Genomic DNA, 16901 nt, shown 5'->3' on the forward strand with positions numbered 1-16901 from the left:
ACACACACACACACACACACACACCTCATTTCATAGTTACTCTCTCACACAGAAATCTTACACTCGCCTTAGAATCACACACACACACGCGCGCACACACACACACACACACCACCTCTCTCTCTCTCTCTCTCTCTCTCTCTCTCTCACTCAGTCCCACACTCACCTTAGAAACCTTCCTCCCTCTCTCTCACTCACTCATTCTCTCTCTCACACTCTCTCTCTCTCTCTCTCTCTCTCTCTCACACACACACACACACACACACACACACACTGTTCACACTTGATATATAGATTCAGCTGAAATCATACCCTTGCTGTAAACTTCTCTCAAGAACTTGTATTGTATTTGATACCGTTCCTTTCCAAAGCATAAATGGAGCCTAATATAGCTGTAAATTGTTAATTTACTTTATCTGTGAAACTGCTGATTTTGAGAATGAAATTAAATTATTGTGGAATTGTTGTCATTTTCTGACTGTTCATTTGAATGCTTATACTGGACTAGGCAGGGAACTCTACTGGCACACACCAGCCCCACCAAGAATTTTTTTCACCAGCCGCCACTGAAATAAATGTATTTGCAAAAATCCACACGTTTATTTAGAATATTTGCGCCGCACAGATCAAAGGGTTATTTTATCCACGTGGGCTCTTGGCACCTAAATATATCGTGTCGGTGAAGTTCCGGAGAAGCGCGCGGCTCCACTGAAGCTTCAGTTCCACCCAGAGCTGATGAGCAACGATCTCTCTCTCTCTCTCTCTCACACACACACACACACACACACACAGGGAGGGGCTTAGGGTCCCGGAGAGGCGCATGCAGGGCGCGTGAGAGCGCAGCGCAGTTGGAGGAGAGCGCAGTGAGGAGACGCAGTGAAGTTCTGTGCGGAGCGAATAGACTGCAGCAAAAGTGGAGTGCAGGGAAGAGGTTCGAGTTTCACATCACAGATCACTGAGACACTGGAGCTCAGAAGGACACACTCAGATGGCACGGCTCATTCCCACGGCACATTGCTAGAGCCTTCTGATCCACCTGTAGCTACACCTCATCAGGGAAGATGCGTTGAACTCGTTTATAGCCCCTTTTTCTCCGTTTAGCGCGACGCTGAATAACCTGCTCTCTGAGAAAGTCTTGAACTAAAGTTGTGCTTGGTGTTTATTCCAAACCTCGTGCTGTTTGCCGGTTCATGTGCCCTCTGATGAGTAGATTATAAGCTTGGTGAAGAAAGCCAGCCAGGTTAGACGCCTCTGACTACAATGGAACAAGACACCAAAGTTTCTCGCGATGCTCCTGGAGGAAGGACTTGCGCCGAGCATCCGTGTGAGAGCAGCGCGTGGCCCAGGCGGGCGGAGGTGTGTGTCGCGCTTGCGGTGTGTATTGCGCTCTGCCTCTTCTCTCTCGGAGTGTGTGTGCTGGTGTATCTGCGCACCTCGGAGCTACAGGACAGGGTCAACAGCTTGGAGAAGCACAGAGCGCCTCCTCAGCACTCAGCCTGGATGTTTCTCGAGCAGGTGGAACCAGTCCTCCTGAACCGCCTGGATCAGATGCTGGAAGAGGTGAGGCATTACTGAGGCTGCTCAGATCAGGATATGGGGAATGCTGTTTAACTTTTGATGCATGTGAATGCTATGTCTTCACTGTATTCAGGACACATTCTTGGTCTGGTGGTAATCTTTTAATCTGATCATTTAGATCAAGTTGACTTGACTGAAAATCATACATCACATTATTAGGCTTGACTGAAATGTCAGTGAGATCTTCACCCAGGGGTGCAGATCCGATATCACGATTGGGGGGGACACAAAAGTGATTTTTTGCCCGTATGCAACTCATACCATGCAACCATAAATCACAACTTCGTAGAGGCTCGCCACATCATTCAAAAAGTACTGCACAGGGCATCATTTGTCTGAAAATAAATTTGTTTGTACAATTTTTAATAATTTAGGGTTTTTTATTGGGGGGTCCAGTTCATGTTTTTCAGAAATGGGGGGGGGTCATGTCCCCCCCGGGATCTGCACCCATGTCTTCACCAGTTACTTCTCTTGACTAAATGCATTTAAACACACACACACACACACACACACACACACACACACACACACACACACACATAGAAGTATGTTGTTTGTGTCTGGTAATATCATTCACCCAAGGAAAAACCCTTGAAACAGACTTCTAAGACACATGAGTCTCCAGAGCTCCACTAGTCAGCTCTTCTCCCTGTCCACATGTCCTTTCTCTTTGTTATCTGACTCCTGTTTATGCACCTTTCACTTTCACTGAGCACCTGGTCTACACTATTTACTACTCAATCTCACAGCATTGGCCATTGCAAAGCTGATATTGCTGGATACAGGAGGCATAATAAATGAACATTCTAAGTAGGAACATTCTTAGATTTTCTTTAGACGTCTTGAAATCCACAGAATGCAAAATTAAGTCAGAATAATGCTGTGTAATGTGACGTTTCACATCACCGGTGTGTTTTTGCAAAGTATTTTTGCACTTGCAAATGTACTTAATGCATATTTAGACATGAAATTATGTTGAACCATGTTTAGCCTAGTTTGTACAATAATACTTTTTGTAATGCGCTACCCTACACAATTTTCCATTTCATAATGTACAAGTTTTCTTTTTGGAAGCTTCCCTTTTTAATTTCTCCTGCAATTACAGATCATGTGAGCTACCCACCTACCTTATTTGTATTTTACTACATGGCATTCAATGCAATCTTAATTATTTTACAGTTTACATGTGTCTTCAGATGTTTTACATCACAAAATTCAGTTACCCTTCATTCCTTCTATACAATTTTTTTTTAACAAATCTTAAATTCAGACTAGAAATTATTGATGTCAAGAAAAGTGTCAGTTAAAAATGCCTTAATTCTTGTCTCACAGGCCACCGGTTAACCTTTAAGCATGCCATTTCACATTTTTTATGAACCTCTAAGTGCTTTCAGCACTACCCTCACACACAAAACTTTGTGCACTTTTGAGTCAGAAACAGTGAGGTGTAGAAAAGTGAGATATATTGCCTCTCACAGCTATGCTTTCCTCACACAGGCCTCTAATGGTCACTCACCCAGCAGTGTGTAAATTATGTGCTGTGCTGTTGTGTTTTGTGAAGACAGAACCCTGCTTTAAGAATCTCAGTCCTTAGTTAGTAAAGCTGTCAGGACTGCAGAGGACAGTCAAGGCCTTAATGAAGCAAAGCAGACTGCAAGAGAAACAGCCGGAATGTTTCAGTCCTAAAGGAAAGTGAGGTGGGACTCATTCCAGGTCTGGGTTAGTGCTGAAAAACATGTCATAGTCATTTACAGTGGCTTGCAGGTGTCTAATGATTTGGCTCTATGTTTGAACTTATGGTGTTTATCTGGTGTAGTCAGGTTAATGTCATCATGAACTAACCCTATTTTTGCCACTTATATTTAATAACTGTATTTCAGTTTTCATTACTCAAATGTTAACTTCAGAAACTTAAATCATCTCCAGACTCCAAAATAATAAAATCAATAGACTGAATTAAGTACTGAAACATAACAGGGAGAGATATATTTCTTGGCTGCAAAGTCTACGGGTCATTGTGGTAATTACATGTTGGAATAAAAAAAAAAGTAATTTTATTGATGACTTTAGCGAAAGTACTCTGACAGCAGCTGCCTCATTACTACGATTACCATAATGCCACTATTCATACCACAACACACACCAGGTATCATGAGGGCACTGAATCCTAAAATAAACTGGTTATGAGAAAGGTGCAATAATAATAATAATAATAATAACTTGTCCTTTATCTGTTCAAACTGAAAAGCTTCTTAAATTACCGTGGGTGTTCGACGTTTTGCCCTGTAAAAGCAAATGGTCTTAGCAAAGACTGTGAAACTGGAAAATATGTGAATTGGTTCCATATTTATAAATGACAAAAGCTTTTAGAAAAACCAGTGCACAATACTACATTGGAAAAACAATTTGAGAAAACTATAGATATTTTCCAAGCCTCATTGTACTTCCTCAAGAACAGACTCTTGCTTAACCTAGCGATTACAGTTTACTGTCATGACATTATTTCTCATTTTGGTCATCTCTTATTAATCTTCATTAGCTCTGTTTTTGTTTTACAAGACACTCAACCGTCCTCCAGTCAGTGTTGTGGAAAAAAGGCTTGCTTGTAGTGACTGAGCCTGGTCTGTGTAAAGACTTTCGCAGCTGGGAAGAGAGTGTGCCAGTATCAACCAAATAAACCCCTGGAATGAATTGTGGTTTGCATAAATTTGGGCCAGACTAATATGTTGGACATAACTCTAAGAATAATTGAACATAAGTATTTTAATTTTACTTTATTGGGCATGATATATTATACCCTGATCATAGTCATAGAAACTGAATTTATTTACAAGATTTGCAAAAAGGTCACCTGTAGGCAGGTGTTAAATTGCCACATCTCCCTTATCTGTCAAACATAAATAATAATACAGCAGTGACTTATAAATTCTGATCCTGAGCTTAGTAAAATTAGTAGTAACCTAAGTTTTAAGAGATTAACCTTTACGTATTTCACCATTTCTCACATCAGTGGTAATGAATGCATATTAGCTAAAGTATGCATGTAGTCTGTTTCACTGTTGTAAATGTAAAATTGGTCTTTGAAACATATATATCAAAGTAATGTTGCAGCCTTATACTGACCAGGCATGACATTATAACCACTGACATGTGAAGTGAATAAGGGTGGGATATACTGCAGCAAGAGAACAGTCAGTTCTTGAAGTTGATGTGTTGGAAGCAGGAAAAATGGGCAAGCGTGAGAATGTGAGCGACTTTGACAAGGGCCAAATTGTGATGGCTAGGTGACTGGGTCTGAGCATCTCCAAAATGGCACATCTCATGGGGTGTTCCCGGTATGCGGTGGTTAGTAACTACCAAAAGTGGTCCAAGGAAGGACAATCGGTGAACAGGTGAGAGGGTCCCACAGAAGAGCTACTGTAGCACAAACTGCTGAAAAAGTTAATGCTGACACCTTTCTGCTTTAAACTTTTTCAGCAGTTTGTGCTGCAGTAGCTCTTCTGTGGGATTGGACGATATAGGCTAGCCTTCGTGCCCCATGCGAATCAGTGAGCCTTCGACATCCATGACCCTGTCGCCGGTTCACCAGATGTCCTTCCTTGGACCACTTTTGGTCAGTACTAACCACTGCATACCAGGAACACTCCACAAGATGTGCCGTTTTGGAGATGCTCAGACCCAGTCATCTAGCCATCACAGCTTGGCCCTTGTCAAAGTTGCTCAGATCCTTATGCTTGCTCATTTTTCCTGCTTCCAACACATCAACTTCAAGAACCGACTGTTCTCTTGCTGCTTAATATATCCCACCCATTTACAGGTGTCACTGTCATGAGCTATTCAATGTTATTCACTTCACATGTCAGTGGTCATAATGTTATGGCTGATTGGTGTGTATTAGAAATGTGCTGTAATGGGCATGAAAGTTGTGTTAATAATAATAATAATAATAATAATAATGGCGGGCGGCACGGTGGTGTAGTGGTTAGCGCTGTCGCCTCACAGCAAGAAGGTCCTGGGTTCAAGCCCCATGGCCGGCGAGGGCCTTTCTGTGTGGAGTTTGCATGTTCTCCCCGTGTCTGCGTGGGTTTCCTCCGGGTGCTCCGGTTTCCCCCACAGTCCAAAGACATGCAGGTTAGGTTAACTGGTGACTCTAAATTAACCGTAGGTGTGAATGTGAGTGTGAATGGTTGTCTGTGTCTATGTGTCAGCCCTGTGATGACCTGGCGACTTGTCCAGGGTGTACCCCGCCTTTCGCCCGTAGTCAGCTGGGATAGGCTCCAGCTTGCCTGCGACCCTGTAGAAGGATAAAGCGGCTAGAGATAATGAGATGAGATGAGAATAATGATGGCATAAAGTATTACAGCAATAGAACTACTATCTGTGCTTATTAATGGCCTCAGAGAACCCAGATAGAGAATGACTCCTGCTACTGTATCTGCTTTGCAAATGGGATACATGGAGTATCCCTGTTTAAGGTATATTTTTATCTATTCAGATTGATTGTTAAATTCTATTCACACCAAGCACAGTGATATTATTTTATAATTCTCCTATAAATGTGTGTCTGGTGATCCTGATTAGTAGTATGTATGGTTATTCCTGGTAGAACTGAAGTCTTGTTTGTTCTTTTGCAGAAGTTAGCGTCTCGTCTGCCGAAGACCAGAGAGACTCGGGATGTTTCCCACGCCTGTCTGTGTCCACCAGGTAGGTCTAACCATTTGCTTCTGAACCTAACCATAACACACCTGGCTTTTGAAGAAAGCAGTGGTTACCACAATTTAGATGTGCTTTGTGGTTAAGTCTTTCATAGAAGCTTTTTGAGACTTCCATTCACAAATCCCACTCCTATTCTAGTCCTGTAGGTATATTTGAAGATAGCTATTTTTAGGCATGGCTGTGGGATGAAAACATATCTGGTGTCAATTAGATTCCATGTCTGTCTGTAATGTGAAAGCTGTGAAAAGTGTGTATCGAAAAAGTCCTTTTTGGCTTATCCAAACTAAACAGAGTGCACTTGTGCCTCTGAGCTGGCATCTCTATAGTGACAGGTGCAGTCATATTTTGGGCTCTGTTGGCAGTCATTGACTTTCACTTGTGTCATGCTGGGTTATGATACAAAACAGAGTGACAAGATGGCATCATCTCGGAATTCCAGTGCAGAGCAAACCGTCAAAGTCCAGAGATGATGGGTAATAAGTCACACTGGCTCACTGGGGTCATGTCTCCTAGGATATAACCCTAGTAATACAATCATGGGAACACAATGTGGTCTAGTATTATAACAGTGACCACAATTTTAAGGGAGGAATGTGGGCAAAAAGGTAAGATGTTTTTGGCTATTGTTTTGGTTACTGATGCTTTATTTTTGGATCTGTATTTTCTTAACTTTCTTTGGAAAACGGGACACTCAGTAAATTTCGAGAGTGTCAGTCATATAGCTATTTGTTTCCTTTCCCCAGAATCCAGGTGTAAGCTATTAACTTGTGTGTGTGAGAAAGAAAAAGAGAAAGAGGTGAGACAGCACACACATCTGAGTGTTAATTTGCCCATCAGCAGTAGCCATCAGTATGTTAACTGTGTGGATGGCCCAGATGGTGTCTGTGTTTGAACACGTTAGTACTTTATGACTTTGTTGTGAGAAACTTCCTGTCTCACGATGTCATTTCTGATTCTGAGTTAGTCAATGCTTTAATATAAGTGACATGTTTATGCGTAAATAATTAGTGTCAATTTATTGCAGAGATAGTTCTGTTAGATAGGAGTCCAGGTGTAGCCTATGTTACGGTACATGCATGCTTCCTCGTCAGTGTTTACTGTATGTGTGTGAATACAATATGAATATGTATGTATATGTAGTGCTGTTCTTACTCCAGCTGCTGTCTGTCAATCATTCCCTCAGGCCATGCTCAGATTGCTTCCATTCCTTTGTTTATTTTCAGTGCCAAGGGACACGCAGTAGTGTCCCCCATCCACAGCCCTCAGACCCCTCTCCTGAAATGTGCATATGCTTACATACAAAAAACACAGTCTTCTGCTTGGTAGACAACTAAACATCCCCAAGGGTATCTTCTATCATCACACAACCCCAAAGCATATTAAAAAAGTTCATTTATTTCCGTAAAATGCATTTCTCATGACATATTTTACAGGCCACGAGTGCACATTACCTACAGTACAAGAAACATATTTAAGCACATTTAAATATGCTTTCATTCATATTAACTGTGCATCCAACATGCTTTTGTAATCAAACTGAAATCTGAGTTTATTCAGAAAAGACCCCCTCTTGGCTTTAACACGCGTGTCTAGATACCAGCTTTTTATTTCATGTTTCCTTGAGGAAACTCACATGAATTTGTCAACTCTGTGGTCCACAAGATCAGTTGGTAAAGTTATATTGCTGTACGTCTCCAGTGTTGAGTGCCGTTGACATCCACTTACAGTGGGTTAATATGGAAAAGATTCAGTTTTACTGTAATGTTAACTGTCCTTTGTTAACAGCTCAATGCCTTGCATAAATAAGAGCTTAAAGCAAGATTTAGCCTGGTTTACAATAGTGAAACATTATTACATACTCCATCAATAACCTTATTTTCTCTAACACAAATTCAGAATTGCATCGGACTACAGTTTTCTAAATGCCACTTAAAAATCTGTGATCATAAGAATGTGATCTAATGTCATCCACTTGACATTAATCAAGCACTGTGCATCAGTTGTCACTAAGGCCTGTGCCCCGATAGGTTGAGCCAGGATTGTGTACATTTATGACAAACTTTAAAAGCCCTGATAAACTTGATTAATTATGGCTTGCAGTGAAAAAGAACAGTGTGTCATTATTCAGTATTTGAACAAAAAAGTCTTCATGTGTTCATTCATGTAAATATTTATCCTTTTACAAATATTACTGACATAGTAACTTTCAAATAGCAACTTGCTGAAAGTCAGTGCTCAAGATTATAATCTTCTGTATCCTTTGTCTTTATTTTTAAGCCAAAGAAACACCATGAGATACTATATTATGGCTTAGATGTACACATTATAGGCTACTGTAATTTTCTAGCCAACTGAAAAAAACCCATACAAATCCACCATCTACAAAATGGTCGTGGTTCCCCACCTTTAGCTTTCACACTCGGAAGAGCAGATTAAGCACCATTTATGAAAAGGGGCTCACGAAAGCTTGCCTAAGATTGAGCATTTAATATTGCAAGTAAAGGCTGATTATGACAATGTGGTATTTAGAAGTGTGGGGACAACAGTCACTTTCTTCTTCTCCTTTTTCTGAAGCAATATCCAAGAAAATACCACTCAGACCCTGATTTTTCCTGGGATCTATTCCAGTAAGAGGACTTACTTTATTTCAGAGAGTTTTTAACCCTTTAAAGGGATAAACAGTTACCTACAGTTGATCTTCTGTATAAGATGTTCAATTAAATTGCAGGATATTTTTGGCACGTATTAAAGATATACTGATTCTCAACTTAAATACTACAGACAAGGTTAGCTTAACTCTGCTAAACTTGCCATTTTCCAGGTTAGTTTCAGAGCATAATTTTCCCATGTAACTTATTTGATTCTATGTAATCACTTCAATGGAAAAATCCAAAATTTCATGAATGTTGACTTATGCTATTTGTCAAATCCTGCTTTCTGGAACACACTCCTGTTCCACAACTGTACTGTGACCTCAGCCAAGCAGATGAGCATGTGTAAACATTATTATCCAACAATTGTCATCAGTTTGATTGTGACTTAGATAGTGTTGCTAAGTGTGTCATAATGACAAGGTTTGTAATTGAATCACTATTGTATGAGCAATGTGTTCTGTACAACCCCAGTTCCATAAAAGTTGGGACACTGTGTAAAATGTAAATAAAAACAGAATGCAATTATTTGTAAATCTCATAAACCCATATTTTTTTTCACAGTAGAACACAGACAACATATCAAATGTTTAAACTGAGACATTTTACTATTTCATGAAAAATATTAGCTCATTTTAAATTTGATGGCAGCAACACATCTCAAAAAAGTTGGGACAGGGGAAACAAAAGTCTGGATAGTAAGTGGTACTAAAAAGAAACAGCTGGAGTAACATTTTGCAACTAATTAGGTTAATTGGCAACAGGTCAGTAACATGATTGGACATAAAAAGAGCATCTTAGAGAGGCAGAGTCCCTCAGAAATAAGAATGGACAGAGGTTCACCAATCTGCAAAAAACTGTGTCTACAAATTGTGGAACAATTTCAGAATAATGTTCCTTAATGTCAAATTGCAAAGACTTTGAATATCTTATCATCTACAGTACATAATATAATCAAAAGATTCAGAGAATCTGGAGAAATCTCTGTGCACAAGGAACAAGGCAGAAAATCAATATTGGATGCTTGTGATCTTCGGGCCCTCAGGCGGCACTGCATTAAAAGCAGGCATGATTCTGTAATGGAAATCACTGCATGGGCTCAGGAACACTTCCAGAAATCATTGTCTGTGAACACAATTCACCATGCCATTCACAAATGCAGGTTCAAGCCCTATCATGCAAAGAAGAAGCCATATGTGAACATAATCCAGAAATGCCACCATCTTCTCTGGGCCAAAGTTCATTTAAAATGGACTGAGGCAAAGTGGAAAACTGTTCTGTGGTCAGACAAATTAAAATTTGAAATTCTTTTTGGAAACCATGGATGTCACGTCCACCGGACTAAAGAGGAGAGGGACCATTCAGCTTGTTATTAGCGCTCAGTTCAAAAGCCTGCATCTCTGATGGTATGGGGTGCATTAGTGCACATGGCATGAGCAGCTTGCACATATGGAAAGGCACCGTCAATGCTGAAAGGTATATACAGGTTTTAGAGCAACATGCTCCCATCCAGACGACATCTTTTCCCGGGAAGGCCTTGCATATTTCAGCAAGACGATGCTACTGGTTTAGCATCATCTTGCTGAAATATGCAAGGCCTTCCTGGGAAAAGATGTCGTCTGGATGGGAGCATATGTTGCTCTAAAACCATCTTCTCTGGTTATACTGCATCTATTACAACAGCATGGCTTCGTAGTAGAAGAGTATGGGTGCTGAACGGGCCTGCCTGCAGTCCAGACCTTTCACCAATTGAAAACATTTGGTGCATCATGAAACGAAAAATATGGCAAAGAAGACCCAGGACTGTTGGGCAACTAGAATCCTATATCAGGCAAGAATGGGACAACATTCCTCTCCCAAAACTCCAGCAACTGGTCTCCTCAGATCCCAGATGTTTATGGACTGTTGTTAAAAGAAGACAGAATGCTACACAGTGGTAAACATGGCCTTGTCCCAACTTTTTTGAGATGTGTTGCTGCCATCAAAATTATTCAAAATTACCTTTTTTTTTCTTAAAATAGGATATTTTCTCAGTTTAAACATTTGATATGTTGTCTATGTTCTATTATGAAAAATATATGGGTTTATGACATTTGCAAATTGTTGCATTCTGTTTTTATTTTATTTACATTTTATACAGCATCCCAACTATTTTGGAATTGAGGTTATACATAATGACAATGATGTATTGATGTGGAAAGATTGATGTGTGGCAAGGTGTGTTTGTTGACCATAATTGAGTATTGGCTAGTGTTAGCAATGTGCTTAAATCACTATATGGATCAAAGCAAGGATCAATAACTAAGATGAGAACAAATATCATAAATGATAACACAGTACCAGATATTCTATGGTTAGTAAGAGATTTCCACATGGGACATAAGCCAACGGCCTTGTCAAAGAACAGGAAAACTTTCATGACTGTTAGACTGAGTCTAGGTCTCAGCCCCAGGAGTTCTCTTGAATCCACATATTGTTTGCTGAAGAGCTGAGTGGTGTTTTCTTAGACATTCAGGAAAAGGAGAGGAAAGAGGCCGTAATCCCGTCACCTTCATACACCACACACCCCATAACTCTCATTTCCGCCTCATCAAAGAACTTCCCAAAGTACTTCTTTGTGACTTAAATTGGACTACAAGCAGGCATTGGTTTAAAGAGTCTATCTTTAAATGTGCATGTCACACTCACTAATTTAACTCTTCTGGAGATCCAGTGGATTGTGTTTGCTGTTTGGCTCATGGAAAGAATAGGGCAGAGTCTCATGTCTGTAGAGGTCATCTGCAGTGGATTAGCCATGAGGAGAAAAGTGAGCAAGCATGGCAGGAAAGACCAGTGGATAAAGGCTTCTAAAGCTACACCCCTCCACCTGCCGGAAGTGAGCTTTGACAGTTTATGTGGCCAGGGTCCGAGGGAAGGCCATGTCTAGTGTGTGTGTGAAACCAGAGCTGGACTGTAGGGTATCTAAGCATGACATATTTGTCATAGCAGCTTCTACTCACCAGCAATAGCAACAGCAAAGCACACAACACAACACTTTATTAGCACAAAATGGGCAAGCAAGAGGAGAATTTTATCAAGAAAATTTCATTAATTAATCAGCATTTTATTCTAAACAATTACTTATTTTAATAATTAAGTCTATCCAGAGAAAACTCCTGAAGATTTGTTATTGATATTTAATAGTGATTCTCACTTGTGTTTTATTTAGGTATCCACTTTGTCACACATATTTCTTGTAATATATAGATTTAGGCACTGCCTAAAAGCGGAGCTCCCATCTGTTTCTGGGTTGTAGAATTTTCTTATATCATAGCCAGTCTCTTTTGTTTTATTTCTTTACTGGCTAGCACTGGCCACTAGGCTGTGTGTATGACTGGTAATTACTAACACTGGCTACTAGGCGGTGTGTATGACTGGTAATTACTAACACTGGCCACAAGGCGGTATGTCTCATCTCATCTCATTATCTCTAGCCGCTTTATCCTTCTACAGGGTTGCAGGCAAGCTGGAGCCCATCCCAGCTGACTATGGGCGAAAGGCGGGGTACACCCTGGACAAGTCGCCAGGTTATCACAGGGCTGACACATAGACACAGACAACCATTCACATTCACACCTACGGTCAATTTAGAGTCACCAGTTAACCTAACCTGCATGTCTTTGGACTGTGGGGGAAACCGGAGCACCTGGAGGAAACCCACGCGGACACGGGGAGAACATGCAAACTCCGCACAGAAAGGCCCTCGCCGGCCATGGGGCTCGAACCCGGACCTTCTTGCTGTGAGGTGACAGCGCTAACCACTACACCACCGTGCCGCCTTGGGTGGTGTGTATGACTGGTAATTACTAACACTGGCTACTAGGCGGTGTGTATGACTGGTGGTACACATACACAGACAAACCACAAAAAATCGACTCGATGGGTTTACCAGTTTTTCTTAGGTATGGTGCTCCGCTGGGAGCTCCGCTAAAATGCCTTAAAGGTCCCATGGCATCGTTTTTTCATTAATTGTGCGGTGGTCTCTAGTATGAATGAATGCCCTGTGAGCCGGTTTTGGTGAAAAAAATGCTGTGGTTCTCCTGTTTCAGGCTGTTCTAGTTTGGTGGAGGAGCGGGTGGTGGGAGAGCGACAGGATTTCAGCTCTTATCATTAATATTCATGACATGTAAACGTGTTACCTCTGATTGGCTAACAGCACTGTGACGCTACCTCCAGTGGGTCAGAACAAACGGATGTGGGTGTCTTACTATGGCGAGAGAGAAGGAACAAACCGTGAAGGGAAAAATACCGCGCGCTGACATCATTAAGGTGCGACGCGAGGAAATAAAATAAATTCAACAAATGTTTGGGTTTTTACTGAACAAACAAACAAATAAAATGAACGAGTGACTTAAAAAAAAGAATGTGGGTGTCTTTGTAAAAACTGTTTTGATTGGCTATTATAACAGAGCATGCTGCATGCTTTTTTGTTTTGTAGCACAGAGTACCTGGCTAACTGCAGGAAGCGGTTAGCTGCACAGCTAATGTAGCCATTGCAAGGCTAACGCACCGATTTTAAAACACGGCAAAACGACTTAACAGTTATTCACTTACTTGTTCGCTGTTTGTGGCTGATGCGGCAGAGATGCTTGGTACGGACCCAGGCTTCAGTGACAGTTGATGTGCAAAACCTGCCCTGTACTGTCCCAAGTTGTGGAAACATTCCTTAGGAAAATGCTTCCGACAAATATACACCGTCTTAGGTAGACTCGACAGCGTATTATTGGAGTAAATAAAATTAAGCCACTGCGTCTTCAGGGGCTCTCCCGTCAGCAGTAAAAACAGACTCCTTTCTGTGTTGTCACATCCATGTACAGCGCAACTTCCATGTTTGGTGGCAACTTTTGAGCTGGGCGGGCAATCCATACAGTGGGTGGGAATCCAGAGGGGGGGGCGTGGGGATCATCTCCCTTGCTGACATAGTAAAGGGAAGAGCCTATCAACGCGCTATTTTGACGCGCCATTCTCAAATGTTGACAAAGGGTGGGCATAGTTTGGTTTACACATTATGAAATTTCTAGCCACTGGGGTGACTTAAGAATGTCAGAGGAACTCATTTTAATGTTAAAAAACCTCAGAAAGTGAAAATTTCATGCCATGGGACCTTTAAGGGACAAAGAGACCTTGTATTACAGTAAAGGAGTCCAAATGTGTACATCAGCAGGATTCAAACTGTGATCTTCTGTCACAGAGCAAATATTTTACCATTGCACCACTTAAAAAAAAAGAGAACATTTTCCTTCTATTATACACTGGTAGTTTATTGATTTATTTTTCAGGTGTTGGCTGAAGAACCACACAGTAGTATCTAATTCTTTTGCAAATGAATGTAAGTCTTTTGCTCACAGAAAACCTAATAATTTAATGTGCACAATAAATAAATAGGCATGAGTATTTAGTATACTCGAATACCTTTCTCTAACATCTATATTACTGTGTCAGCAACTAAAACAATAGTTCACTTGACAGCTAATGTATTTTCAATTATACTTACAAATGCTAGCAGATCAAAAATACACAAGTGTAGGTTTCTTCAGATATAATTAGACATGATAGTATATCAAAATTAAAACTGTACTGTACGTGTCTCCACTTATACTTTACTATGCTTGCAAGTAAACTTTCTAGTACATTTCAGTGAAATTAAAATATAAGTAAATTATCGGATCTGAACACAATACAGTGGGGAAAAAAAGTATTTAGTCAGCCACCAATTGTGAAAGTTCTCCCACTTAAAAAGATGAGAGAGGCCTGGAATTTTCATCATAGGCACACTTCAACTATGAGAGACAGAATGGGGGGAAAGAATCCAGGAAATCACATTGTAGGATTTTTAATGAATTAATTGGTAAATTCCTCGGTAAAATAAGTATTTGGTCACCCACAAACAAGCAAGATTTCTGGCTCTCACAGACCTGTAACTTCTTCTTTAAGAGGCTCCTCTGTCCTCCACTCGTTACCTGTATTAATGGCACCTGTTTGAACTTGTTATCAGTATAAAAGACACCTGTCCACAACCTCAAACAGTCACACTCCAAACTCCACTATGGCCAAGACCAAAGAGCTGTTAAAGGACACCAGAAACAAAATTGTAGACCTCCACCAGACTGGGAAGACTGAACCTGCAATAGGTAAGCAGCTTGGTGTGAAGAAATCAACTATGGGAGCAATTATTAGAAAATGGAAGACATACAAGACCACTGATAATCTTTCTCGATCTGGGGCTCCATGCAAGATCTCACCCCGTGGGGTCAAAATGATCACAAGAACGGTGAGCAAAAATCCCAGAACCCCACGGGGGGACCTAGTGAATGACCTGCAGAGAGCTGGGACCAAAGTAACAAAGGCTACCATCAGTAACACACTACGCCGCCAGGGACTCAAATCCTGCAGTGCCAGACGTGTCCCCCTGCTTAAGCCAGTACATGTCCAGGCCCATCTGAAGTTTGCTAGAGAGCATTTGGATGATCCAGAAGAGGACTGGGAGAATGTCATATGGTCAGATGAAACCAAAATAGAACTTTTTGGTAAAAACTCAACTTGTCGTGTTTGGAGGAGAAAGAATGCTGAGTTGCATCCAAAGAACACCATACCTACTGTGAAGCATGGGGGTGGAAACATCATGCTTTGGGGCTGTTTTTCTGCAAAGGGACCAGGACGACTGATCCGTGTAAAGGAAAGAATGAATGGGGCCATGTATCGTGAGATTTTGAGTGAAAACCTCCTTCCATCAGCAAGGGCATTGAAGATGAAACGTGGCTGGGTCTTTCAGCATGACAATGATCCCAAACACACCGCCCGGGCAACGAAGGAGTGGCTTCGTAAGAAGCATTTCAAGGTCCTGGAGTGGCCTAGCCAGTCTCCAGATCTCAACCCCATAGAAAATCTTTGGAGGGAGTTGAAAGTCCATGTTGCCCAGCGACAGCCCCAAAACATCACTGCTCTAGAGGAGATCTGCATGGAGGAATGGGCCAAAATACCAGCAACAGTGTGTGAAAACCTTGTGAAGACTTACAGAAAATGTTTGACCGCTGTCATTGCCAACAAAGGGTATATAACAAAGTATTGAGATGAACTTTTGTTATTGACCAAATACTTATTTTCCACCATAATTTGCAAATAAATTCTTTAAAAATCAGACAATGTGATTTTCTGGATTTTTTTTCTCATTTTGTCTCTTATAGTTGAGGTATACCTATGATGAAAATTACAGGCCTCTCTCATCTTTTTAAGTGGGAGAGCTTGCACAATTGGTGACTGACTAAATACTTTTTTGCCCCACTGTATGTGATTGTGGAAATCTTTACTGAAACTCAAGAGGAGACATGCGAGAAAGTATTGAGATCATAAGAACATATCTTTTTGGATACACTCAGCTTGTTTAACTAAGATTATTTGGTTCAGTCTGAGTTTAATTGCTTTACATTTGTAGCAGAGTGCAAATTATACAGTAACACTTGTGTGGTAGGTGGCTGGGAGGGGTTAGCATGCACACTAGCTAGCATACACTTAGCTAGGTTCTAGCTCGCTAGCTTTTGAATTGCTAATGGCAGTAAGAGATGTGGAAGAATCTGGGACAAAAGGGGCTACAAATGATAACCTATATTTGACAACTTATTGGATAACCGGTAGCAATACAGCTAGCATTATATATTCAAGCAACACAAAACAAGCTACCAAAATGAGATGCCTGGTGTGGAAAATGCTTTCTTAGGACAACTTACACAGTCCAATTTACATTACATGACTATTCTGGCTAACTGCTTCAAAGAAATATATATATATATATATATATATATATATATATATATATATATATATATATATATATATATATATATATAAATATATATATAAAACTACATTTCCTCTTTACAGTAAATGTATATCTAGTCAGGGATATAGTGAGGAAATATT

The 16901-nt window shown here is 40.7% G+C and overlaps 1 protein-coding gene across 1 annotated transcript in view; it reads left to right on the forward strand.

Annotated features, from left to right (window-relative positions):
* The first annotated feature begins 858 nt into the window (after positions 1-858).
* The window catches only part of col13a1 (collagen, type XIII, alpha 1), a 144601-nt gene continuing 128558 nt past the window's right edge, over positions 859-16901 (forward strand). Inside the window, exons 1-2 of the mRNA XM_060924958.1 lie at positions 859-1560; positions 6213-6282. Of these exons, the coding sequence (XP_060780941.1) occupies positions 1261-1560; positions 6213-6282 (370 nt within the window). The 5' untranslated portion in view covers positions 859-1260. The remainder of the gene's footprint in view (positions 1561-6212; positions 6283-16901) is intronic.

This window comes from Neoarius graeffei, chromosome 7 (genome assembly GCF_027579695.1).
Source record: "Neoarius graeffei isolate fNeoGra1 chromosome 7, fNeoGra1.pri, whole genome shotgun sequence".
Classification (NCBI taxonomy): Eukaryota; Metazoa; Chordata; class Actinopteri; order Siluriformes; family Ariidae; genus Neoarius; species Neoarius graeffei.